General features: G+C 42.0%; 1 protein-coding gene across 1 annotated transcript; it reads left to right on the forward strand.

Moving 5' to 3' along the window:
* The first annotated feature begins 299 nt into the window (after nucleotides 1-299).
* Nucleotides 300-21708, forward strand: BLOC1S1 (biogenesis of lysosomal organelles complex 1 subunit 1). The gene is made up of 4 exons (XM_082244381.1): nucleotides 300-455; nucleotides 8273-8345; nucleotides 15260-15392; nucleotides 21169-21708. Exons 1-4 carry the CDS (start codon nucleotides 395-397, stop codon nucleotides 21277-21279), a joined length of 378 nt encoding a protein of 125 aa, XP_082100507.1. The 5' UTR covers nucleotides 300-394; the 3' UTR covers nucleotides 21280-21708.
* The last annotated feature ends 395 nt before the right edge of the window (nucleotides 21709-22103 follow it).

Raw genomic sequence — 22103 nt, forward strand, 5'->3', positions numbered from 1 at the left:
AGACTGGGATGCCAATAAAGTGTATGCGGGTATACAGGCAGGCGTCCCAATACTTTCAGTAATATAGTGTGCTGTGTATTATTCCCAGTACAACTGGAAAACCTCTTTATTCCAATCTAAAAAATAAATAAACCAAAGAAAAAAAACAAACAAAACCCCCCTCTTTACTAAAAGAACCTGAGGACTGCTCACATACTGCTAGAGATGGAATGCGCAGTATGTGTGTGCAGTGATGCTGTACACAGCGCCATCTGCAGGGCTGTGTCGAACCCTGCAGGCACAGAGAACAGCGCATGCTCAGTACAGGGAAGCGCAGTCTGTCTGGGAGGGGGCGTACACTCCATTGGGCACACTATTATAGAGGAAGTCCTCCCCTCCTCGGCCAGGTTCTATCATGCTCTCCCGGCTACTGAAGGAACACCAGGTTAAACAGAATGAGCGGAAGGAGCTGCAAGGTACGAGAACTCCTCTATACCATCCATACCAGGGCCTGGGTACAGCCCCACACTGCACAGCGCCTGCATTATAGTAGGGCGGGCTCAGGACTGTAGTTGTCTCGGGGTTCGCACCGCTCTGATTGGTGGATTTTCCTGTCAATAACTGGTGTGTTCCCGGAAGAGGAAGTAGAACATTAGAGAAGTGTAATTATTATTGTGTAATACTGCTTGTCTTCCCTCCCTGTACTCTACTCATTGCTTCTCGGCTCCCATTCTATGTGTATATATATATACTAGTGCTGCATTCATGTGCATGCTCTAGAATTGAAGCTGCAATGACTATTAAACAAAATTGAAAGCTTCTCTGCTGTGACTGCAAAGTAACAAAGAGGGAGCACAGCCCACAGCAGATCCCCAAAACATACTTTACCTGACATGGCTGTAGAGGGGCCAGTGCTCCAGACCCCAAAACTGCTGATCAGGAATCATAGGATCATTTAACTGCTTCAATACCGGGCACTTTCACCCCATTCTTGCCCAGGGCAATTTTCAGCTTTCAGTCCTGGTTCACACATATGCAATGTCAGACATCACATGTGATTCGCACCGCACTGCTCTGTCACATGCGATATCTGTGCGTTGTGAATTCAGCCATACAGATTGTATGGCTCAATTTGCATCGCATTCGGACCAAAGTCACACTGGACCTTTTTTTTTTTTTTTTTTGGTCCGCGCCAGAATGGATGTTCACACCTATGCGATCTGATTCATGTCCAAACTGACAGTTCGCACTGCGGTATGCGAACTGATCTGGGGGTGTCGTTGACTTTGTAGTGACACCCCCAGCGATTCGCATATGGCAGTGTGAACTGCCTGTGAGTTGAGTACGACACGGGAACCCACAGTGGATTCACAGGGTTCCTGCATTGCATATGTGTGATCCGGCACCCCAGCGCTGTCGCACTTTGAAAAACAATTGCGCAGTCGTGCAACCCTGTACTCAAACTAATTGGTGTTTTTTTTTAAATAATATTTAAACAGAGCTATCTTTCAGTGGTGATTAATAACTTCTGTTTTGCTAAAAAAAAAAATAATAATTTCTCTTTTTCTGTGCGAAAATTTGGTAAATACGTAATTTTTTCTGCTGCACTGATGCGCACTGTTGGGCTGCACTGAAGGGCAGGCACTAAAAGGCAGCACTGACTGGCATTACTGTGTTGGGACTGCACTGATAATCAAGGCACTGATTATCTGCAGATCTCCTCTGTGAGGAAATGCTGCTGATTGGCTCTCCTCACACGCTGTCAGTGTGAGGAGAGGAAAGATAACTGGCATTTTCTTGTTTTACATGTGATGAGCTGTGACTTGACACAGCTGATGACATGAGTAAAGAGCCTCGTCATCGACTCTTTACCGAGATAGGTGATGCACCGTGTCCCAGGGACACTGCGCACTGCTGCGGCCACACAAACGCAGCGAGAGTGGAATGACGTCATCTGATATTGTCCCAGAACGAGAGAGCCATCCTGCCACTGTCATTTGTCAATACGGCGGACGGGCAGGAGGTGGTTAAACTTGGCAATGGGCCTATAGGTAAAAAGAGAACATGGCAAGCTCAAATAAGCACATAAGAGACCCATTCACCTGATTGGTGAGTACAGGCTGTAATGCACCTTCTGTTCAGTGCCTGCTGAGATGTGGGGCAGTCCTGACCCAAATACTCTATAATGTATACAGTGAATCCGAAAAGTATTCACAGTGCTTCACTTTCCACATTTTGTTATGTTACAGCCTTGTTCCAAAATAGAATAAATTCATTATTTTCTTCAAAATTCTACAAACAATACCCCATAATGACAATGTGAAAGAAGTTTGTTTGAAATCTTTGCATATTTATTAAAAATTAGGGCTGCAACTAACGATTATTTTAATAATCGATTAGTTGCCGATTATTTTTTCGATTAATCGGATAAAATCATAAAAAAACTCAATATGCCTTTTTTTTTTTTTTTTTCATTTATTTAAAATAATAATGAACAAACAGAGTGTAAGTGCCGGTTCACACTTGTGCGATGCAGGAAGGCTGTGAATTTGCAGCCTGTTCCCGGATCGCATCCGCACAAGAGGCAGTTCACACTGCCATATGCGATACGCAGGGGGTGTCAATTAAATGTTAATGACACCCCCAGTTTGACAGTTCGCACAGAATCAGATCGCACAAGTGTGAACCGCTGTGCGATCCGATTCTGATGCGGCTGAAAAAAAGGGTCCTGTGCGTCTTTTGTGCGGGTGCAGTGCGAATTTCAGCCATACAAAGTGTATGGTTGAATTTGCATCCGCACATGAGATCGCATGTAATTTAGGAGCAGTGCGCTCCGAATTACATGCGATCAGCACACTTGTGCAGTTTGCGAGATCGCATGTAATTTGGAGCGCACTGCTCCTAAATTACATGCGATCTGATGTGCGGATGCGAGTTCAACCATACACTTTGTATGGCTGAATTTGCAGCGCATCCGCAGCAAAGACGCACATGAGGCTTTTTTTGAGCCGCATCAGGATCGGATTGCACAGTGGTTCACATTTGTGCGATCCGATTCTGTGTGAACTTGCAGATCGCACTGCGATATGCAATCAAACTGGGGGTGTCGTTAACATTTAATTGACACCCCCTGCATATCGCATATGGCAGTGTGAACCGAGCCTTATACCAAAACTTTTTTTTTTTTTTTCAATTAAGCTGCTATATACTGTAAATAATATAATAAATGCTTATCTAGATAAAAGTTAATATTCCTTATAAGGTGCAATATTATAATAGAAAAATAAGTGAATAAAAACGTCCATGTCAGCCATAGATATGAAATAGGGAGCATAGAAAGACCACCTATATGTGCTATACAGACATTTTTTAATCACTTATTTTTCTATTACAATATTGCACTTTATAAGGAATATTAACTCTTTTATCTGGAGAAGCATTTATTATATTTTTTGGTGGGCTGCATTGCATTGACAGGACACTAACACTAAGCTCGGCACTCACGTTCTGTTGCTGCTTCTGTCCTCTCTTTTCTCCCTTACCTCGATATGACTCACTCCCTCACTGACGTCACAAAGAAGGCGGAGAGGAAAGGAGGGAGGGAGGGGGGAGGAGGGTGGTCACGGAAGTGCAGAGCTGTGAGAGAAACAGTGAATGCAGCCGACGGCTTCACAGAGCATACGGAGCTCGCTGACAGGCGGGGAAAGAGCACAACTAATCGACGGAGCAACTAATCGATAATGACAATCGTTGACAATCGGCGATTGTCATTATCGATTTATTCGATTAGTTGTTTCAGCCCTATTAAAAATAAAAAGCCTTTTCTCAATACTTTGTTGAAGCACCTTTTTGGCACCAATTACAGCCTTGTCTTTTTGAGTATAATGCTTCAAGCCTGGCACACCTATTTATGGGCAGTTTTTCCCATTCTTCTTTGCAGGACTTCTCAAGTTCCAGCGTTGGATAAGGGGCGTCAGTGCCCAGCCATTTTCAGATCTCTCCATACATGTTCAATCTGGTTCAAGTCTGGGTTCTGGTTGGGCAAATCAAGGACATTCACAGAGTTGTCCTGTAGCCATTCCTTTGTTATCTTGGCTGTGTGCTTAGGGTCGTTGTCCTGTTGGAAGAGAAACCTTTGCCCCAGTCTGAGGTTGAGTGCTCTGGAGCAGGTTTTCATCAAAGATGTCTCTGTACATTGCTGCATTCATCTTTCCCTCGATCCTGACTAGTCTCTCAGTTCCTGCCATTAAAAAACATCACCACAGTATGATGCTGCCACCACCATGTTTCACTGTAGGGATGGTATGGACCAGGTGATGAGCGGTGTCTGGTTTTCTCCAGATATGACGCTTGCCATTCAGGCCAAAGAGTTCAGGCTTTGTTTCATCAGATTGGAGAATTTTGTTTCTCATGGTCTGAGAGTCCTTCAGGTGCCTTTTGGCAAACTCCAGACGGGCTGTCATGTGCCTTTTACTGAGGAGTGGCTTCCATCTGGACACTCTACCATACAGGTCTTATTGTTGGAGTGCTGCAGAGATGGTTGTTCTTCTGGAAGGTTCTCCTCTCTTCAGAGAAACAGTGGAGCTCTGTAAGAGTGACCATCACGTTCTTTGTCACATACCTGACTAAAACCTAGTCTGGCAAGCCGAGAGTGGGCTTCTCCAGACCCGCAAACAAGGCTCCTTCAGCATGAAGGTGTGCCCTCCACCCGTATCGGGGGTGGGGGGACGTCTTCGCTGGTTTCCGGACCTGTCAGGCTACAAGATCGAGTTTCACTCTTGTCCCCTGGCAAGGTTCTTTCCTTCCAACTTGCACCTGTCCCCGGCCTGCTTACAGGGTCTGTTTGGGCAGGTCAAGACCTGTTGCTTCAAGGGCTAATTGTCCTGGTTCCAACTTCGGAAAGTTTTCAGGGTTTTTACTCCAAACCTGTTTACAGTTCCCAGGATAGAAGAGAAGATGCGTCCAATCATGGACCTCCAAGGCGCTGAACTTCTTTGTGCCAGTTTAGAAGTTCAGAATGGAGTCCAGTGGTGGCATCCCTGCGTCAGGGGGATTTTCCTGCCTCTATGGATATCAAGGATTCTTACCTTCACATTCCAATATGTGCCGGTCATCAGCGATTCCTACTCTTTGCCGTGGGAAAGGAGCATTACCAGTTTGTGGCGTTACCCTTTTGTTCTCGTCTCTGCTCCTTGAGTCTTCACAAAAGTGTTAGCCCTGGTGCTGGCTGTGTTACGCCAATGGGGGATTGCGGTACTGGGCTACTTGGCCGACCTCCTTCTGTGAGCGGAGTCTCCCTCTGCTCTGGTGGACAACCTGGAAATTACCATAGGAGCTCTTCGGGAGTTCGGCTGGATTCTGAATTTTTAGAAGTCTGCTCTGGTTCTGTCCACAAAGCTGGACTATCTGGGTCTGACTCTGGACTCGGCCTTGGCTGGAGTGCTCCTTCCTGTGGACAAACTCACAGAAATTGCAGGCTGCAATTAGTCTTCTGCTGTCCAGCAGATGGTCATCCCTCTGGAAATGCGTGCGGGTGCTGGGCCTGATGGGGTCCACCTTCAAGGTGGTTCCGTTTGCATAGTTCCATACGGGGTCCCTGCAAACTGGGATTCTGGCCAAATAGGACAAGACTGCAGTCTCTGGACAATCAGATCCAGCTGAGCCGGGTAACAAAGGAGTCCCTGATATGGTGGCTTCCTTCTCCGGTGCTTCATCTGGGAAAATCCTCCCCCCCCCCCCCCCCCCCCCCCCTGTATTGGACAATAATCACCACGGATGTCTGGCTGGGGAGGCGTCCTTGGCAAACATTCTGCTCAGGGGATCTGGACACTGGAAGAGTCCAGACCACTGACCAATGTCTTGGAACTCCGAGCGATTAGACTGTGTCTGGACCATTGGACGGATTGTCTTCAGATGCTTTGGTGGCCCTGTGGGTTCAGTATCGTCTGGTTGTCACCTTCCCTCCTCTCAAGCTTCTGCCAAGACTTCTAAGCAGGATCAAGGCAGAAGGAATTCCGGTTATCTTAGTGCCTCTGGACTGGCCTCGCCGGGCATGGTAAGCCCATCTCGTGTGGCTGGTCACCGACTTTATTTGGAGGCTTCCTCTCGGGAGGATCTGCTGTCCCAAGGACCAATCCGCCATCCTGCTTTACAGTCGCTGGCTTTGACAGCTTGGCTGTTGAACGCTAGATGCTGGAGGAGAGAGTTTTATCTGAGTAGGTGATTCCTATGCTGCCAAAAGCTAGGAAATCTGCTTCTAGGAAGATCTACCATCGTACGTGAAAGTTATTGCATGGTGTGAGTCATTATAGGCTTACCTGTAGGTAAAAGTGTCAAAAAGCGGGATACTACCGCTTTAAGGCTGGGAGATAACTGTAAACACAATGTACAATGTTTTAGAATGTATCATTTCATTCTTTTAGATCAAAGGAATGAACTTCTGTCTGTAATGCCCCATACACACGTGCAGATTATCTGCAGACTTTTGTCTGCAGATTTACCTTTTCTATGTAGTGCAAGGGCCTGCCGGATTGCATACAAATTGAAAGTGTTTAGGTTTGACCTCATATTATATGGTTTTGGTAAGTCTGCAGACAAAAGTCTGCAGATAATCTGCACGTGTGTATGGGGCATAAGTGTTGGTTCACATTTATGCGATGCCGGAACGCTGCGAATATAAATGCAGTTTAACCTCTTAAAGATGAAGCCTTTTTCTGACACTTGTTGCTTAAAAGTTTAAAATCAGCATTTTTTGCTAGAATAATACTTAGAACAACCAAACATAATATATATATATATATATATATATATATATATATTAGCAGAGACCCTAGAGAATAAAATGGCAACTGTTGCAATCTTTTATTGCACACTTTTGCACAGAAGAGTCTTTCAAACACAGTTTTTTGGGGAAAAAAATACACTTTAATGAATTTAAAAAAAAAAAAAAAACTAAAACAAAGTTAGACCAATTTTTTTGTATAATGTAAAGGAAGATGTTATGGCCGAGAATCGTGAGAGAATCATGATCTTTATTCTAAGCAAAAAAATCAGAAGTGCAACTTTAAAATATAAAAAAAAACAAAGAGATCTGTAAACTTTAAGGCTCGGATCACACTGGTGCGGCACGACTCTGTACTACTTTGGGGGCGACTTGTGCATTCCCGTGCACCACGACTTCGAAGCGACTTGCACGGACTTTACATAATAGAAGTCTATGCAAGTCGCTCCGAGGTCGCCCCGAAGTAGTACAGGACCCTTTTTCTAAGTCGGAGCAACTTGTGTCGCTCTTATTAGAACGGGTCCTGTAGCAGTCAATGGACCGCGAGGGACCGCGACTTGCCAGGCTGACAAGTCGCGGTAGTGTGAACCGAGTCTTATTGGCTGTAATGCCAGGCTGGAATTTGGGATGGGGAAGTAAATGGGAAATGGGGGCTGTACAGGGCAGAGAACTGGACGGTCTGGGAAGGCTGGTATTTTACTCAGTTCTAAGCATTGCTACCTTGCTGGGAGGGGAAACGCTCACCACGTGGTTTGCAGGGCATTGTTCCAGAAGGCGCCGAAGGGGTCAGGGGGCTGGGGCTTAAACAGACAGGTGAAGCTCTCTGAGGAAAGCAGAAGTTTAGGTGGGTACTGGAGATCTTAGTCAACTAAAATACTACTAAAACAATTCAGATGATTAAAATACGACTAAAACTAAAATGGCATTTTAGTCAAGACTAAAACTAAATCGAAATTTGAGGCCAAATTTCACACTTGTCAATGCTCATGAGCAATTGGAAAGCATGGTTTAAAAAAAAAAAAAAACAAATATGACTTTCGAGCAATGTTAAGGCCTCTTGCACATGATACTCCTGTTTGAGCATCTCCTTTTTCAGCCGTAATTTTTGTCTTATTGAAATGCGTGCATTTTCGCACATATGCGTTCGCGTAAATTCGTGCCTCTGAACATTGCAAAAAATTTTTTCAGATCAACAGTATGACTGTCTGCGTTCATTTAATCGCATTTGCGCGCAAATGCGCGCATTAGGCGTAAATTACTGTCCAAAATGCAGATATTTCTATTTTGTTCTTACTGAAGAATACGCGGCGCTCATTTACGTGCCTGTGTGCACATTAGAATGAATGGGCTGTATTTTAGCTCATAACAAAAAAAAAAAGCTGTACTGAGCATGTGTAAGCTGCAGTGTGCAAGGGGCCTAAATATCTCTGGCTATATTTGGTATAACAATTCTAGACAAGCAATTTATTTAGTTACAATGAATTTTGACCTATGTGTTCTGTATTTTAACAGAAAAAAGAAGGAAGGAAGCCATTGCAGCAGCTACAACTCTGACCGAAGCTTTGGTAGACCATCTAAATGTAGGGTGGGTAAATTTGTTGTATTGTTTTTTTTTTTTTTTTTTATTGAGAAGCCTCAAATCAAACAAATGTCTGAATGGTGGTTATACATTTCGTTTTAAGCAATGAGAACACATTCGTTGATCCCTTCACATGCTCATTTCACATGCAAAAAGTGCAAGCACCTAGACACGCCTCTACAGTATGTACACTATTGTGTAAAAGTTTTAGGCAGGTGTAAAAAATCCTGTAAATTAGGAATGCTTTCAGAAATAGAAGTCTTTAATAGTTTTTTTTTTTTTTTTTTTTTTTTTTTACCAAATAACAAAAAGGAAAGTAAATAAACAGAAGAGAAATCCAATTCAAATTAATATTTAGTGTGACCACCCTTTGCCTTCAAAGCCGCATCATTTCTTCTAGGTACACTTGCACACAGTTTTTGAAGGAATGTGGAAGGTAGGTTCTTCCAAACTTTGAGAACTAACCACAGAGCTTCTGTGGACATAGGCTGCATCAAATCTCTTCATGTAATCCCAGACAAACTTGATAATGTTGAGATCAGGACTCTGTGGGGGCCAAACCTTCACTTTCAGGACTCCTTGTTCTTTACACTGAAGACCGTTCCTAATGACATTGGCTGTATGTTTGAGGTTGTTGTCAGACAGGTGCTTAAAGTGGTTAAGTGACTCTGCTGGTGGGACAGTTGCTCTGAGCAGCTTGTAGGGGCACTGTCGTTCTGCCTCACAACCCCCATTATTATACGCAATACTAAGGCACTCTAACAACCCCTGGTCACCTTACTTCCTACTTCCAGTGCATCTATCATCCATCTCTTAAACCGCATCCATCACAGCGCATCCTTCTCTTGCTGCCCCCTCTTCCAAATTTTAACCTCATCCCCTGCTGACTGACAGGCACACTTCTACTGTGTGTGTACCCACACACCCCTCCTCCTCCACTCCATAATGCTGAGTATTCACCGCCTTCCTAATCCAAAGTTTGGCTGCTTTCTTTTTACTGTTTGTATTGTGAAATACTCATTTATTTTCAATAAATATGTTCCCACAATCAGGCTACTATTGATTTATGGAAAACCTGTCGTGACAAAATATGAAAATATGTCACTATCGAGCGCCTTCAGTGTAGGGCTGAAACAACGAATCGATTATGAAAATAGTTGTCAACTATTTTTTATAACCCATTAGTTGGTCAGCCGATTAGTTGGCCTGCATACAGAATGCATTATTTGTTTACATGTCAGGAAATACAGGGCAGCTCACATACATGTCAGTACACCCTCCATACATGTCAGTATACACAGTGCAGCACAAATACAGCTCAGTACACCCTCCATACATGTCAGTATACACAGTGCAGCACACATACAGCACAGTACGTCCTCCATACATGTCAGTATACACAGTGAAGCACAAATACAGCCAGGTACACCCTCCATTAGAGATGGTCTCGTGTGTGTTCGGCATCCCACCTGCATGATCCCGCCAGGAAGCCGACACTGCACACTGCTAATTTACAGGCAGTGAGACATTTTCTGATCTGTGCAGCTGTGGCTCGGAATCTGTCTCACTGCCTGCCTCAGTGTCTGTGGGATGCTGAACATGCCCGATCCCATTCCTACCCTCCATACATGTTAGTATACCCAGTGCAGCACACATACAGCTCAGTACACCCTCCATGCATGTCAGTATACCCAGTGCAGCACACATACAGCTCAGTATACCCAGTGCAGCACACATACAGCTCAGTGCACCCTCCATGCATGTCAGTATACCCAGTGCAGCACACATACAGCTCAGTACACCCTCCATGCATGTCAGTATACCCAGTGCAGCACATATACAGCTCAGTACACCCTCCATGCATGTCAATATACCCAGTGCAGCACATATACAGCTCAGTACACCCTCCATACATGTCAGTATACACCTTGCAGCACACATACAGCTTAGTACACCCTCCATACATGTCGGTATACCCAGTGGAGCACACATACAGCTTAGTACACCATCCATTCCATACATGTCAGTAAGCTTGTGAATGTGTGAGGAGCAATGTCTCATGGGACATCTAGTCCTGGCAGGGAAAAAGGAAGTGATTTTTAAGTGATTCTTTTTTACCTTGCTGTATAGGGGAACTCTATATTATAGTTTGCAGTTTGCTATAGGGGCACCTCTAAAAAGAGGAGCAAGAAGTGCCGACAGGACACTCCAGAAGAAGAAGTACATGTAATTACTAATACCTATTTTTATTTTTTTTATATTTAAATCTTTTTTATTTTTTTATCGTTGCTGAATGTTACAATCGATGTGTTACAAAATATCACCAGAAAAAGAAAAACAAAAGCACGTTCCGTCAACACAAATATAGTTATCAACATTTTCATATTCTTAAGGCTCCGTTCACATTTAGGCGTTTTGGGGCGTTTTTGGGGCGTTTTTCTGCTCTAGGATCAGCTCTCAAAACGCCCAACAAGACAAATCCTATTCATTTCAATGGCCCCTGTTCACATCTGAGCGTTTTGACGCTGTATACAAAACGCCCAACGCTCAAAAAAGTACATGAGCTTCTTTTTGGGCAGATTACAGGCGTTTTCCATTGATCTCTATTCAATCTAAAAATCGCAGTAAAATCGCGGTAAAAATCGCGGTAAAAAACGCGCGAAAAACGCTACGCTCAGGTGTGAATGTAGCCTAAATGTATTCAAATAGAAAAACATGTTAACCCATATCTGCTTTAAACCCCCCTCCCCCCCTAACCAGTGAAAAAAAAAAAAAAAAAAAAAAAAAGGGAAACAGCCCCACGGGTGAGGGAAAACCCCCTCATACCTCCAAAATCCAACACTATTATCACCATGGAGGAGACCAGTCTACCAACCGAACAACATACTCTACCGACTGCACATTAGTAAGGCTCCTTCCTCAGATGTCACAAATCCATCCCAGCCTCCCCATAGTAAAGTAAATTTCTCATGTTTGTGTTTAGATGCCCATACTAACTCCTCCATCCTCCTGATTGCTTCTACTTTAAGTATCCAACTCGAAACCGTGGGGGGTGAGTTTTGCTTCCATTTTGAGGGTATGCAAGCCCTAGCTGCACTAAGGAGATGGCCAATAATGCCTTTTTGAAAAACTGACATCGGAAGATCCGACATATTCAATAAAAAGAAAGCAGGATCATTTGGAATCGTGTGTAGAGTAAATTTCTGAATAATCCTATGGACTTCCGACCAGAAATGATTTAATCGGGGGCAGGCCCAGAAAATATGGAACATAGTTCCCTCTGCACTGTTACAACGCCAGCATGCCTCTGACACTTCCGGGTAGCATTTATGCAGTTTAGCTGGTGTGTAGTACCACCTTGACATAATCTTATAACTTGTTTCCTGCAATTTAGTGCATCGGGAGGACCTTAATGTTAGTACTAGCATCTTCTTAATTTGAGCTGGTGAGAATGTTCTACTCATCTCAATCTCCCAATACGAATCCAGGGTAAGACCGGTTGAGTACCTATTTTTAAGGTCATGACAGGTGTTTTTTTGTTTTTTTTTGTTTAGACAAATGAAAAATGTATTAACGTTTATTCATAATTATGAAGAACAGTTCTGTAGCTTTGAAATTGCGCTATTTTAGCATAAATTCAAAGCCGCAGATCAGTGCTATTTGGACTTTTAAATTTCTTTGCGACTTCATTTGACAGAACTCAATACAAGTGAAAAGAATCGCAAAAAAGGTATCCGTTTTTAGTATCGGAGAATTTGCAAGAGTTCAAATGCTTAGTATCGGCACCAATACCGGTTTCAGTGCAACACTAGTTCATATATCTCTTCTGTGTGTTATTAGAGTAGATTAGATATTTTGTTCCCTCACCATATAGCTGCAAATTCAGGATTGACCCTCTGCACACTGCTGCACCCTTTCCAGCAAACTATGCAATGAAAAACAGGGATATTTAGTTCACATATAGTCCATCCAGAATTTGTAGTGTTAATATGTGGTTACACCCCTTTAGCACATGTACTAGCTATTGGGATTTGACCACAGGTATATCTCTTCTTATCATATAGCTGGTTATTTGTATTTACCACTGCATAGAGTTATTTAAGAATAAACTGTCTTTTTTTTTTTTTTTTAACCACTTGCCACTTGCTGACTGCTCACAGTAATCCTACTGCGGCAGTGCGGCTTCTTCCCTGGGTCCAGCCATGTAGCCCTATATCGCTGGACTCCTAGTGATTCCGGCGGCTCACTCCCGCTGTGTTTAGACACAGCGGGAGTCGGGCCAGAGGAGGAGAGGCGGCGATTGCCGCCTCCCTTCCCCAATCGTCGTGGAAATGGTGAGAAGACCCGCCTGCTTATGTAAACAAAGCAGGCGGGTCTTCTTAGTGACAGACAGGGAGAGGTCACAGGATTCAGCATAGCTGAATCTGTGTATAAAAGAAGGGGAAGTGATTGGCGCTGCCAATGAAGAATGTATGAAAGATGTGTAGAGTGAGATTCTAAAGGTTAGTGTTCAATGGCTAGTTAAATGTATAAACTGAACTCACACTAACGTGAGTAAAAGTGACTTGTGCAATATATACATATAAATAGGTATCATGTCACTTAAAATTACTATTCAGTAAACATAATTCAACAGTAAAAAACATATGCATTAAAACTTAATTTCATGTGCAAAAAGTACCAAATAGTGAATATGTGAACCACTAGGGAATAAAATGAAATGACCAAAGAAAGTGCTATGTGCTAGTGAAAATTTGATCGCCCTGATCAATTATTTATATATATATATATATATATATATATATATATATATATATATATATATATATATATATATATATATATATATATATATATATATATATATATATATATATATATATATATATATATATATATATATTATATAGATATAAGACTAATCGAACCACCTACAGTGCAGAGACTTCACACAGTCATGTGTGTGGACCTGTAGTGATAAAAATTATCTATTGCAATAAGAAGAAGTCATTAAAAAAAAAAAAAAAAGAGTAAATATATATGGCCGCAAATAAATACACATTAAGTGCAGGGTCAATTCGGTGCAACTAAAATCCAAAGGTATAAAAAAATGTGTATAGAACTAGAGTTGTAAACAATTAGGAAAGTGCAGAAAAAAGTCCAAAATTGAGCAATATATTTACAATGTACAAAAAGTGTCCAATACAATATTGAATAGGTGCAAAGTCCACAAAATCGTTAAGGTGCTCTTTTTTGGAGTGACACGGAGTGGGTAAATAGGTGAGAGATCAGGTGCTCCCCTTCCAATAGGTCCCGCTCTTACCAGAGCTGGGTACCCCTACAGGGGTAAATCGCAGGTCGATAATAGGGATCGCTCCCATGCAGCAGGGGTCCGGTCCCTGTTCCTCTCTAACTGGTTCCACTTGACCCGGTCACACTCCAAAGAGGTAATAGGGGGCTTACATCGGCATCAATACTCCAAGGGAAAAAGTATCATGGACAATCCCAGGACATGTGTGGAAAAATGCCTCCTCAACTCTTTCTCTGCTCAGTTCCAGAGCAAGAGCTGTACTCGTGATGTATAATGCCACACTTTTGTGGGTGGAATTAGATCCCTCTCTGAGGGTATTATTGCACCCCTTTCTGTGGGTGGTATTAGGCCCCTTTCTGTGGGTTGAGTTAGGCTCTCGTGGGTGGAACGCCCCTTTTCTGAGGGTTTTGCATAGGTCTCTCTTTCTGGTTACCGCCACCAAAAGGGTGGTATTAAATATCGCACCTTTTTTTAAGTTCCATTGTCATTTGTGAATTGGACTAAATGGATTGCCACACAATTTTTTGCAATAGTTACTGACCCTTTTTTTTTTAAATGAATTGATCTTTATTTACCGCATTGGATAATTTATCCTAAAGAGTGACATGATATTGTTACCACATGTGGTAAAGCTTAGTGAATTGACCCCCATGTATGTGAAATATCTCTACTTCTGTAAGGAGTGAGTGCTTTTATGGTATATTACAGTTTTTAGAGGTTTGTAGTAGTTCTTTAATATAATATATTAATTTAATATAATTTCCTGGCTCACTGTATAGTGATGGTGTTAAAAACCATTCTTTCATTAGAGCCAGTCTGATCTAGGCTTTTCACAGCCAGTAGCTGCACCCTCTAATTCAGTAAATGGAATGACCGCATCTTCCTGATGTCGCAGCCTTCTGCAGAATCTTCCAATGGGTGAGGCATAACAGGAAGCAGATTACAGCAGTACAGATTGAACTAGTTTACTTGAATAGCTGAGCGTGTTCCTGGAAAGAGCTGGATAGGGCGTAGCATGATTTTAACACTCAAGTCATATATTATATTTTATTGCTCAAATAAGCCAATTTCCTGTATTTATATTACTGCCTCCAAATAAAAGTGCATTTTACAGTACACATAGAAACTATGACAAGTTTCCCTAACATTAATAATCAATTCAATGTCCATGTCAGTTCTACAAGTACATACTGTAATTTCAGTATAGAATTTTGAAATTCAAAATACATCTAGTGATGGTTGTGTACCAGAGTAGGCCTTATGTTACTACACATACAGTTGCTTACAACTGTCCATTGCATCGGTAGATGGATGTCTCCCTGTACATTATTGCCTCATTCAGCATTGGACCTCCATGGATAATTCATCATTAGTTGCCTGAACCCTTGTGCTGCCAAATAATGAAATGAATGCTTGGGTGATAGTTGCAGGAGGGAAAGAAATCCAGCAGAGGGAGCCCTTGTACTACAGAGATGTAGGAGGCTGTTATGTATTTTTATCTGCTGCTACTTGACATGTTACTAAACTATTTGTTTAGGTGTGTGCTACTTCATTGAGACGCAGCATCATTCTGTGTCATTTTTTCCTTTTTTATTCTAATTTGTTTTAGGGTGGCACAGGCATATGTCAATCAAAGAAAGCTTGACCATGAAGTGAAGACCCTGCAGATACAGGCTGCACAGTTTGCAAAGCAGACAACACAGTGGATTGGTCTGGTGGAAAACTTCAATCAAGCTCTGAAGGTGAATTCTTACTTAAATGATGAAACATTTTGGATACCTCTTGTAGTGTACATGACTTAAAAGGGAAACTGGAATGGTTCTGGATTTGTTTTATTGTAATTCTTTAATCGCCTCAAGACCTGAAACTTTCACACCCCTTCCCGCCCAGCCCATTTTTCAGTTTCAGAGCTGTGTCGCTTTGAATTACTGAGGCATGTAACACTGTAACCAAATTACATTTCTATCATTTTTTGAGACCGTTTTCTTTTGGTGGTATTCAATCATCGCTTTTATATATAAATGAAAAAAGACTGCAAGCTTTTAGAAAAAAAAAAAATAAACCTTTTTTATGTAATTTTCCAAAAAAAGTGACAAATTGCAACTTTTAGAAACTTCACTATGCCTCCTACTAAATACCTTGGTCTGTCTACTTTCCAAAAAGGGCTAATTTAGGATGCATTTGTACTTTCCTGGCATTTTAAGGCCTCAGGAAATTACATAGGTAGTTCTCAGGTCTGATCAGTTTTCAAATATAAATACCATTAGTTTGTGGACTATGATTTTTGACAATTGTATTTTTTTTTTTTTTTTGGATGTTTTTTTTATTAATAGTATGTTAAATATGTTGGAGAGAGACAGATTCCTGTAATTCTAGGAGATGGATGGGGCCGGCGTCTCGCAGGAACATAGTCAATCAGACATGCAGATGGGTCACTTCTGGCAACAGCGAAGACATTATCAGCAAACAGGCAAAGAATCGATCCAAATGCGGACAATAAACAGGCCAGGGTTAGTGTAGGAAGAGGCAACACTGCACTGGTGTTGTGGTGATCAGAAATATTGTGGCTGGCTGCACTAATCTGTTGACGGTGGAACTTGAGTAGCAGCGAACACTGTTGCTGGCCACCTTTGGCGGTGCTCAGGAACACTGGGACTGGTGTGGCGGAGATTAAAGACAATATGACTGGTGCGGCAGCGATTAGGGATACTTGGGCACCACTGGTCTAGTGACATTGTACCGCTGTGGCAGTAATCAGACAATGGCTAGTGGCCATGACATACAGTGATATCAGAGCAACCAGCCATTGTACATAATTACTGTCATAGCAGTACAATGTCGCTATAGTGACACTGCACTTGCTCTGGTAACATTTTTCTTTATTTTTTTTTTTTCTTTACATACGGTCACCAGAGCAGTGCAGTGAAACTGTACTACTCTGGGGGAGGTGATCAGTATTTTATTTTTTTTAATTTTTCCACTCTATGATAGCTGTATAGGCAATGATGGTTGTATAAGCTATCATTTCTAAGCATGTTTGGCACCATTCATGATGCCATTGTTTACTACTGTGATAGCTGTGATTAGCCACAGCTATCACATGGTACAGGGCTATTGAGATTGGCCCTGTACTGTGTGTTCATAGTGACCAATTGGAGAGATCACAGCAGTAAACAAGCCTTGTTAAATACTGCTGAGTGTGATTTGCTGTGATTGGTCACAAGGATCACCTGGTACAGGGCCAATCTGTGACCTACTGTGTCAGGTGGATCTGCATTGCTTTATTGCTTACATACATAGTTACATAGTAGTTGAGGTTGAATAAAGACAATAGTCAATCCAGTTCAACCTGTGTAGGTGTGTTTGGCCATAATCCTTTCACATACCCCTGAATGGTTTGATGTACGTCCAGGAGTCTTTTAAAAGTAGCCATACTCCCCGCAATTACTACCATTTGTAGTAGAGAATTCCACAGTCTTGTAGCCATAACAGTAAAGAACCCCCTGCGTAGCCTGAGGTTAAAACGCTTCTCCTCTAATTAATCGCATTGTATGGCTTTGTGTCCTCATGCATTCCTTCCGACTGAATAGTTTTTTTTTTTCTATGCTGAGATCGCCGTTGAGGTATTTGTAAATCGCTATCATGTCCCCTCCCAGGCATCTCCTCTCCAGGGAGAATAAATCAAGCGCTTGCAAGCGTTCTTCATAATTAAGGTCCTCCAATCCCCTAATTCGTTTAGTTTCCCTTCACTGGACTCTCTCTCCAGCTCCAACACATCCCTTCTGTGGACTGGCGACCAGAACTGGACAGAATACTCCAGATGCGGTCAGACCAGAGTTTTATAAAGTGGCAGGATTATAGTTTTATCTCAGGAATACATCCCCTTCCTTATGCATGGTAATATTCTGTTGGCTTTGGCAGCTGCAGCTTGACATTGCATGCTATTGCTAAGTCTATCTTCTGCTAAGACTCCCAGATCTTTCTCCATTTTTGATTCTCCCAGAGGTTCCCCCCCCCCCCCCCCTAAAGTGTATTGTGCTTTTATGTTTTAGTCCCCCCAAGTGCAATACCTTACACTTCTCCACTTTAAACCTCATTTGCCATGTAGTTGCCCACTCTGTTATTTTGTTCAGGTCATTCTGTAAGATTTCTGCCCCACAAAATGAAGTTATTGCCCTGCTTAATTTTGTGTCTTCTGCAAAAACTGAGATTGAGCTACTGATCCCGTCTTCAATGCTATTTATGAGTAAATTGAACAAAATTGGTCCCAGGACTGAGCCTTGGGGGACCCCACTTACCACCCATGACCAGTCTGAGTAATTTATTTAATACCACCCTTTGGACACGCCCCTTTACCCAGTTTCATATCCAAGAGCAAACCTTATGGTTGATGCCTGCAGACCTTATTTTATAAATTAGGCGTTTGTGGGGAACTGTATTAAACGCCTTTGCAAAATCCAGGTACACCACATCCACTGGTCTCCCCCTATCTAGCTCACAGCTCACCTCCTCGTCAAATGTTAACAGATTGGTTTGACAAGAACGCCCTTTTGTAAACCCGTGCTGGTTACTGCTGATGATGTTGTTCTCTTTAGCAAACTCTTTGATATAGCCCCTTCTCATCCCTTCCAGAAGTCTACATACTATCGATGTCAGGCTGACCGGCCTATAATTTCCCGGGATATGCCTCTGCCCTTTTTTGAATAGTGGTATCAGGTTAGCTTTCCTCCAATCCCCTGGTACAGTTCCTGTCAAAATACTATCAGCAAAGATCAGGAACAGTGGTCTAGATATAACCTTACTGAGTTCTTTGAGTACTCTCGGATGTTCGCCACCCGGGCCTGGTTAATTTTATCCAGCCTTTCCCTGATTTCACCCTCTGTTAGCCTGTACTGCTAACCATACAGTCATGGTCAGTGTACCCCTTCTCTCACTGAAGAGAGCTGGGAACGCTGATAACATTGTTTTAAGGTTTCAGTTCAGCTCATAGGAAGCTGCAAGGACACACGTTTTCTAATAGAAGGAAAAGGTGCAATATTTCCTGTACTTGTAGGTAATTTTAGTTTAAAATTAATTTAGCCTTGAAAAAAGAAAACGAATTCAGCCACCACATCCAAGGACTAGTAAGCTGCAATATAAACAATTTTTATTCTAGGGTTTAGGTATACTCTAACCTTTATTTTCTCATGTTCCTGTCTCCCAGTGAAGATTCCTGTTTTTATGACAGATGCCAAAAGTTGGATTTTCCCTCACCATTGTCTCTAGGCTAGAACTGCGTGAAAGCTCCCCAGTAGCCACATAGAAAGTCATAAAACATTGAGGTTATAACTGGTCCCCAATCTGTCCCCACTGCAAAGATATTATTTTATTTTTTTTGCCTGGATTTGGGCTTTAACCACTTAAGGACCGCCTTCTGCAGTTATACTGCGCCAGGCTGGCCCTCCTGCGCAAACAGCCATAGGTTAAAGTCAGTTGCGCGCCTGCCACTAGGGGGCGAGCGAGCACCGCCGGTGTTGTAAACACAGCTGACCGTTCTTCTCTCTGGAATGATCATAGATCGCTTGTGATCCTGCTATATAGGACCACAGGTCTCTGTGATCATTTCACAAGCCCCACCCCCATACAGTTAGAAACACACCCCTAGGTACACATTTAACCCTTTGATCGCCCCTGGGTTAACCCCTTCCCTGCCAATGGCATTATTACAGTAACAGTGCATATTTCTAGCACTGATTACTGTAGTAATGTCACTGGTACCCCCAAAAGTGTCAATGTCAGGGGTCCGATCTGTCCACGGCAATGTCGCAGTCCTGCAAAAAATCGCAGATTGCTGCCATTACTAGTAAAAAAAAAAAAAAAAAACTATAAAAATGACATAAATCTTACCCGTAGTTAGTAGACGCGATAACTTTTGCGCAAACCAATCAAAATATGCTTATTGCCATTTCTTTATTTTACCAAAAATATGTAGCAGACCACAAATTGGCCTAACATGTTAAAAAAAAATAGATTTTTTAATTTTTTTTTTTTTTGGGAATGTTTTATATAGCAGAATGTGAAAATTATTATTATTTTTTTTCAGAATTGTCCCTCTATTTTTGTTTGTAGCACAAAAAATTAAAATTGCACAGGTGATCAAATACCACCAAAAGAAAACTCTATTTGTGGGGAAAAAAGGATATCCATATTATTTAGATACATCAGTGAACGACCGTGTAATTGTACATTAAAGTAACGCAGTGCTGAATCGCAAAACATTTTCCTGTTCATTAAGGGGGCAAATCCTTCCGGTCCAGAAGTGGTTAAAGGAGCTGTAAAGGCAATTTTTTTTATTTATTTATTTATTTTTAATCTTAATGCATTCTATGCATTAAGATAAAAAAAAAAAAAAAACCTTCTGTGTTAAGCCGCCTCCCCAGCATCCCCTAATACTTCCCTAAAGCCCTGTACACACGTACCGATTGTCGGCCGTAAATATTCGGCCGCCGGCCGATCGGCCGATTGTAGGCTTGTTAGTATGATGCTTCCGACAGCCAACAGCGCATTTTCGGCCGAACAGAATCTGTCGTGCAGACTTTAAAATATTGTTGGCCGTCACCAGAACGGCCGATTGTTCGCCAGTCAGTACAGATTTCGGCTGACAGACAGCAGATTTGCAAGACTGGGCATGCTCAGAAAAGAAAAAAGACAAGGAAAGTTAACCATCACATGACATCACTTCTGCAGTCTGCTGTTGTTGGCCGACAAAATTCGTGTGCAGTCTTTTGCAGTTTTCAACAGACACGACAGCCCTGGACAAAAGACGGCCGATCGTTCAGTACGTGAGTACGGGGCTTAAGTCCCATCCCTGTCCAGCAATGTCCACAAGTCCCTAGGCAGTCCAGGAGACACAGCCGCAGTGCCATTGACTCTAGGTACCTGCTCTCCACAAAAAGTGCCAAATGTGGCAGTGAAGCCAACAAAAGCCAGCGAACAAGAGGAGCTTCCGCTTTTTTGGGTGGGGCTCTGCTTTAACTGACCACCTTGTAGATGCTAAGTACTATTGGTGCCTTAGACCACATTGGCCATATGCATTTATTGAACGATCTGTATAATTATTCTACTGGACGACTCTTTTATATTGATTACCATATTATTGATGTATAAGATATAGTTTTCCACCTTTTTTCTAAAAGTTTAGTCTTCTATGTATGCATCTATACTAGACACCGATATGGTTCATTTCTGTTGGGATCTCTTTTCTGCCCTCTCTGTGTACACTTATTCTACTGTGTAAACTGAGCTATTTAGGAATTGTTTACTGCTCTGTTTTGAATTTTCTTTCCTATTTGAACACAAAAAATTCAAGAAATACGATTTGAAACAGAAAAAGTGCCAATTACAGTAAGTAACCCTGAGTAAAAAAAAAAAAAAAAAATATATATATATAATATCACACACACGGCAATCATATTGGGCAAATTAAAGCTGTCCTATCCAGACCAACCGTATTCATTTTTTTTTTTTTTTTCCCTGTAGGAAATTGGTGATGTGGAGAACTGGGCACGAAGCATCGAAAAGGACATGAGGATAATTGCTACTGCTTTGGAATATGTGTATAAAGGCCAGCTGCAACCCTCTGCCTCCTGAGTTTCCGCAGTGAATTCTGGGAATCCGGATATGAGGCGTTAACCTCACAAGTGTTTCTTGAATGTGAATAGCCCTGAAGTGTTGGCTGTCCCTTGGTGAAAGTGAGGGTTATAGACTAACACTGTGCAGCGTACAGCAAATCATTATTTTGGTAGCCTGCAGTTATTATGCTAACTAGGTATCATGATGCCTCCTAAATACGGTACAGGGCACTGAAGCAGATGTATAGCTTGCCATTCTGGGTACATTTATGGAATTGACAGATTAAATGGACATCTGAGGGCTAACCTGGTTGCATCTCATGAACATTAAAGTGTATATTTTTTTCATTGCGACAAGATTTTTAATGCATTAACAAACATTTATAAGATTCTTTACATTAAAGTGTTGCTAAACTCAGGATCCTGCATTCACTTGTATTCTCCCACAGTACACAGCACATGGAATTAAAATTATTTTAGTAAATATAAACTGCTAAATACCTTTTCTCATCAGCAGTATATAGCAGTCTTATGACTTTTATCAGTGTCTAGTTAAAGCCTGTAGGAGTTATCATTCTGCACAGACTGTCCTATTGGGATGCAGGACCCCTGACCTTCTATCTGGACAGTGCTGATTGGCCCTGTGCTGATCACATGCACACCCAAGAAAAAAAAAAAAAAACTATCTGGCAAAATGCCAACCTAAGCATGGATAGCCTATCCCCTGGCACTATATTATCAGGAAATATATTGGGGACATTGGAAGAAGAGAAGTATGAGAGAAGACAAAGTCATTTTACATCATGCAGAGGATTAACCTCCTAGGTTTCACAGCGAGTATAA

Source organism: Pelophylax lessonae, assembly GCF_965119305.1.
Source record: "Pelophylax lessonae genome assembly, chromosome: 2".
Classification (NCBI taxonomy): Eukaryota; Metazoa; Chordata; class Amphibia; order Anura; family Ranidae; genus Pelophylax; species Pelophylax lessonae.